Source organism: Scomber japonicus, chromosome 15 (genome assembly GCF_027409825.1).
Source record: "Scomber japonicus isolate fScoJap1 chromosome 15, fScoJap1.pri, whole genome shotgun sequence".
Lineage (NCBI taxonomy): Eukaryota > Metazoa > Chordata > Actinopteri > Scombriformes > Scombridae > Scomber > Scomber japonicus.
In genome coordinates, this window is record NC_070592.1 from 29325006 (window position 1) to 29331005 (window position 6000).

A 6000-nucleotide genomic window follows, 5' to 3' on the forward strand; every position below is an offset into this window, starting at 1 on the left:
ATTGTTGTCAGACATTCATTATAACAATCTTGTCAGTGGCAAAAACAAGCACTTATAGTAGATGTACATTGACAGGGCACTAGTGACCCAAAGGATTACATTGCAGCCTGTGTTACAGCTTGGCTGAGGCGCTCTCACTCAATACTGGACCAATTTCAAAATTGTTGTACCCATCAGTCACTTAGACATATAAAGATCGGACAATATGATCCAGGTTGAAAAATACAGAAGCTTCCCTTTAAGTAACATAATTTAAGTTAAGATAAGGTAACATGAGTCAATAGAAGGCAACATAAGGCAGTGTAATGTAACTTAAGTTTACATAACAGTTTGTCTAAGTCATATTTCACTATATATTTTCATCACACATCGTCATCCAGGAAAAAGAAATGAATCCATGTTGCTGCAGTGTTTGGTTGGAATAAACCTCTAAAGACATGTGTGCTAAGAGGGTCTACATGGGAGGACCACTGGGTTATATAATCTACGTATATAGGGTAAAGCTAAACCCTGTCACTAGAGAGCTCTGAGTTACAAGTTTATTATTTGGGATACCAACAATCTAAAGTACTCCAATACAAGAGTACTGCAATAAATCCTAGCTTTGTGTAGCACATAATTGTGTTTGACACTGTATTAGTGAGGTGTTTTTTAGAGTTGGATGGACATAATATTGCGAACACCTTTAAGTCCACTGCAGTCCAACACAACACCACCTCAGATCTGTTTTATTAGATTGTAAAGGTGAATGAAATAAGCGGTTAATGAAATAGTGCTTTTGAGCTAACCTCTGTGATTTGTGCCTTGACACATTGGCATTAACATAGAATCAATCCTTTGCCTTGTTTCCAGATTGAAGCTTTAAATCCAGAGAGACTGAGCATCAAGATAGATGATGAGTGATAACAGTATCAAGGCTAAAGGATGCTAGAAAACAACCTTTTATGCAACTCCAAACTGTAGGACTTAAATGTACTTTTCATGCAAGTTCCGACAAGCTGAATCTGCATGGGGTGTGATTAAGTGCATAGCATTCAAGATTGGATCGTTTTCAATATAGTGGGTGGACTATAATGAGATTTTTTTAAGGGAAAGGGTCGTCCAGCAACCCCCACACTAGCACTCTGTGCCTGTAACCCCGAGCCCCTCGGGGGTCATGAGAGAGTCAGAGGCAAGGAGGATGGATGTGTAGATGAGGTTGGGTGGGGGCAGCTTGTGTCCATCCAGAGGTACTCCCCCAGCCCTCCACTGCTATTGTTTAGCAGACTGTTGCCCCTGAACTTCACAGATTTCTATCCACCCCCTCGTAAAAAGGGACAGAGAAGGAGAAGCATACACAAATCCTGACATAAGGCACCAGGGATAAGGGATGCATACACAAATCCTTTCATCAATGTCTTTTCCTTTCTCCACTCTCTCCCTTTAGACATCTCTGTTTGAAAGGCAGCTTTTGAATGCTGCATGGATTTGAGCTTGGAATGAGAAGTAGAATGAAACTGAGAAATGTTAGGGTTAGGAATAAAGTTAAAGCTGTAAGGGTTACCCTAAAGCTTTTCCATGCATTCAGTGCACATTAAATGTTGCAGTATGTGCAGTATATTATTATGTTTTAATGCTTTCCCTGAAATCATCCTCTCTGATCTGGGCTGGAAGAATGGGATGGGTGCGCAGGCTTGAAACTCTTTGCCCCAGGGCTTCCTTCTTTGTCATCTTAATGGGAGTTAAACTCTCCTTGCTCCGAGGTAGGAAGCTATCTCCACATGCTATTGTTGCTGCTGTGGGAGGTCTGCCTGGTCTTTCAGTATAAAGTCTTTAGGTACTACAACATTGGCAATGTGACACTTGATTTTTGGTACTAATACCTAAACAATCCCATTTTGATGCCTTTACTTTGAGAAATAAAAAAATGTTTTATGCTTAACCCTTTTTATCACTTTGGCCAAACTTCAATCATGAAAAATGATGTTGGTACATAGCTCTGTTCAACATGTTTTCATTTTACTTTGTAAATATCTTAAATTAAATATGAAGGGTGAAAGGAATTAGGCTTGTTTTTTTATATGCCAATGTCTTTGAGTTTCCTGACCTATTGATGAGATGCTTACCTATGCATAAACTGATATTGGCCTCATGGACCCTGGGGGCCCAGTAAGTCCCATCTGCATTTGGGAGTTGATTTCTGATGGTTAGTGAGATCCCTGCCCAAAAACAGGGACCCCCACATCCTTGTGGATCAATAAGCAATAATGTGATGGAGAGGAGGCCTTTTTGTTTGTCCTGCAGTTTTAATCAGTAAGGTGTCAGCTCACAGAGTGGGGGTGGCAACTCTTATTAAGGAAATCTCATTAAACAACAGCAACAACAAAATACAGCTGGCAGGGTGTGATATGGTAGCATTACTGGTTAAGGTGCAGGCTATATAACCTCCACCTTTGCCTAATGTACCCATCTCTTTATCTTTTCATTTCCTGTCATCTGTGAGCTATCCCTATGATAAAGACATAAAATGTACAGCGTGATATACATATCAGATGTGTGTATGTGTGTGTTTTTGTGTTTGTGTGTATACTTGAATTTCAGAAACCATGCCAAGTGTTACTTGCTCCTCAGACTCAGACATTTCAGACACTTGTCACCAAAGCATCATAAACCTTTCCAGACACAAGCTCCGTGTTCTACTCCAGCACACCATGTTTCACATATCCATCTCAAACCAGTGCATACATTAATGGTTCCCAACCTGGTTACTGGTTTAGCTGCTGACCAGCACTGGATACATTTTAAGCACATCCTGTTAAGCTGTCATTAAGGGCTGCTCTGTGATGTTTCTACTGCCTGTATTCAGCAGCTCCACTGAAGCACTTTGGATGTTTTTACTCAAAGGCCAGTACTTATGGAAGAAAAGACATTAGGATTCTAAGGTTCTGCAAGTTTATACATGATCAGAAAAAAATGTGCATTCAAGTCCATACAGTAGTGTGTGATTGTTAACACCTCATATAGTCAGTTTGAGGCCATATACAGAAAGTCCCATCAACCTCATGTTTGCTGACATGTTTACATGGTTCAAATCCTGTTAGCATTAGCCTGAACTCTCCACAGATAGAGATGTTAGCCTTTTTTCTGCCAAACTGCAGAGAACACAGACCACAGCAGGCCTTTTGTGTCCCTGCTGTGAATTAAACCAAGGGGTGTTTCTGCTGGCCTACTCCACCGTGGACACTGTGTGTGTGTGTGTGTGTGTGTGTGTGTGTGTGTGTGTGTGTGTGTGTGTGTGTGTGTGTGTGTGTGTGTGTGCGCGTGTGTGTATGTGACAGAGTGAGGAGCCCTGACAGGAGGGGGTTGTTGAGGACATGGTCATGGGCAGCTGTAGGGGGATTACCCTCCACACACATATTTTTAATAAGGTCTCAATCTGAGCACAGACTGGGGTTAGTCTTATGGAGATGAGGGTGTGAGGGTCAGGGCACTGAAGACTGAGAACGTGGGGGACCTATTGTGTCCGTTGTACCCCCCCACTACAGACTGCACCACTGATCAGGACGGACAGAGCCCTACCCCCTCCCCTAAAAGTCAGAGGTCACTGACCCTAACCCTGCACTGTGGTCTGAGGTAAAGACAGAGCCTCCCACACTGTCTGCACTGCTCCCCCCTCTCATGCAAATCTGCTCTGGTTTTCTATCTCATAAAATGTTGTTTTTGGAGGTTTATCAAGATGAATATGACCAACTTCAAAACAAAGAGACTAGAAGAAACTCTGAGATTTTCAAATTAGTTTGAAATGCTCTTATTTTGAAATGTTTGGAAATAAGTACTGGCCAAAAGTACTGGCCTTTGATTTTTGGAAAATCTATGAATAAATGAATAGCTACTGATCACACTTATTAGCTCTTTATTGAGCTTTCAACTGCATGCATGCATGTCTTCTTCAGTGCATGAAGTTTGCTTAGTTAAAATGTCCAGAAAAAGCTAGTAAGTAGATCTTGAGGGTTTTTTTGTTTGTTGTAAAACCAGTTTTTCAAGTTCAAGAATACTGTTTTTGACTAATTAAACAAGCCAATATATTACTTTAATGTTGATACATAGATAGGTAATAGGTAATTTCACCTTAACAACCACCCCCAAATAGATGGCCATTCAAAAGCTTCCTATTTTCACTGTTTTGATGGGATGAAGAGTGACACAGTGACCTGATCATTTGTAAACTTTCAGTTGACATGTTTGTGTGTTTATACAGCACAGCATTGTACATGAATTATGTTAGATTCATTTTTAACCTTCAACATGTACATTTGGCAAAACACAATCTTATTAGGTCTACTTTTGAAGCTTTGGACAGATATAGATTGTTATAACAAGACCAGAGAATAAGTTGATCAGATCCACAGTTCTTATGAAACTTAACACAGTTTCAGTTTATATCAACACATTTACAGTCACTTGATATTGTGCATATGTGTGCAGGGGATCAGTGAAAATCAATTCACATCCATGTAGGCATTGAGAAGACCTTTCAGTCATCTAGTCTGAGTGGAATTGACCTTTCAGTCCTGTTGGTAATACCTGGATTAGCAAAAGAGGACAGAGAAGTCTCTTTCTCCAATTCACAATTTTAATACCTTCAAATATATAAAGAGAATACACCAATGCTGGAGGAACATAATCCTTGTTAAACGTCATCCAAAGTTTTGGGGAAATACTGTGTCATTAACACGTAAGATGTTATTCTGTACATAAGCTGGATAATAAATAGTTTAGGTGCCAAATATTCAAGTTCCAGTTTACTAAAAGTCAAAGTGAAAGCAGATGCAGAACAGTCAGAGCTGCAGCAGCATCCTTGATGCCCTTCTTTACTTGGGAAAGTTCCCCACTTCTCATTCTGCACTCACAAGTCAAGCTGATGAATTCAAAAGATAAAGTATACTTACTCCAACAGAGCAGAGCTGCCAGGAAGGTGAGGAATATTCTTGGTTTCATTTTGGTTTTCTTCACTCCAACCTCCAACTCCACCAGTAAAGCTTTATTTGCCTCTGGAACTCTCAAAAATCAAAATGATGGGGGGAAAAAAAGTAATCCAAATACAACGGTGTCTTATTCTTATTCCTCCTACTATATGTCTTCTTTGGTTGATAAAGCAAAAATTTGTATTGTTAAAGCATTGTTACTCTTTAGCTTCCCTGGTCCAGCGCTTGGTCCAGCGGAAGGCTGCTGGTCATGTCCAAAGCCACTCTGAGAATAGTGAGAGGAAGACACTTCAGGCTGGACAAAGCTCATTAGTTATTCAGCCTCATTGTTGTCAGTGAATGGACACTGATACAGCGGCTTTCACCGACTGATGGCAGGTTGGTCTCCTATGAACCAATCGCAGCCTTGGGGTGATGGAGGGGTGGTGGCTCAGCCTGAGAGCCATAATTGATATTCATTTAAACCGAGGTCTGCTGGCCGGCCGCTCTGCCCCGCTGCCTGATGGACCAGCTGTAGCCTGAGCTGGACACACTACTCTCTGTCAACTGTCAGTCAGGCTGCAGGAGAACACACTGACACAGAGCAGCTTTTACTCAAATAAATGAGGCTGCAGTTCTATCTAAATTCACACCTTGTAAAAGAAAGAAACACAGCGCATTCTGCATTCGACAATGACACAGATGTTACACTTCTGGCTCTACTCCAAAAATAAAGTGAAAGTGCTGACTTTCAGCTTTAAGGGTGCAAACAGTGGAGGACTTGTAGAATATCTTATATCCAATACCTAGTGACCAGAATCGTGTGAAACAGATCCATAAAGTATCGGCACCTTTTAGTTGTAGCAGTTTTTCCTTGACAGAAAATGTAGGTGTGGACGTTAGGGTGGTGTAGGGAAGTGCAGTGCATTAGACTTTGATGCTGGAGACTTGTGTTTGTGTCCTGTAATTAGTGTTTGTCTTTTTATGAACAATGACCACAGTCTTAACCAGGTGTTACCTTAGACTAACCATACATTAATCATACACCCAAGCCTTT

At 40.9% G+C, this 6000-nt stretch overlaps 1 protein-coding gene across 1 annotated transcript in view; it reads right to left on the reverse strand.

Annotated features, from left to right (window-relative positions):
- The window catches only part of si:ch211-57n23.4 (immunoglobulin superfamily DCC subclass member 3), a 28104-nt gene extending 23127 nt beyond the window's left edge, over positions 1–4977 (reverse strand). Inside the window, exon 1 of the mRNA XM_053333762.1 lies at positions 4929–4977. Within this exon, the coding sequence (XP_053189737.1) occupies positions 4929–4977 (49 nt within the window). The remainder of the gene's footprint in view (positions 1–4928) is intronic.
- Between the last annotated feature and the right edge of the window lie 1023 nt (positions 4978–6000).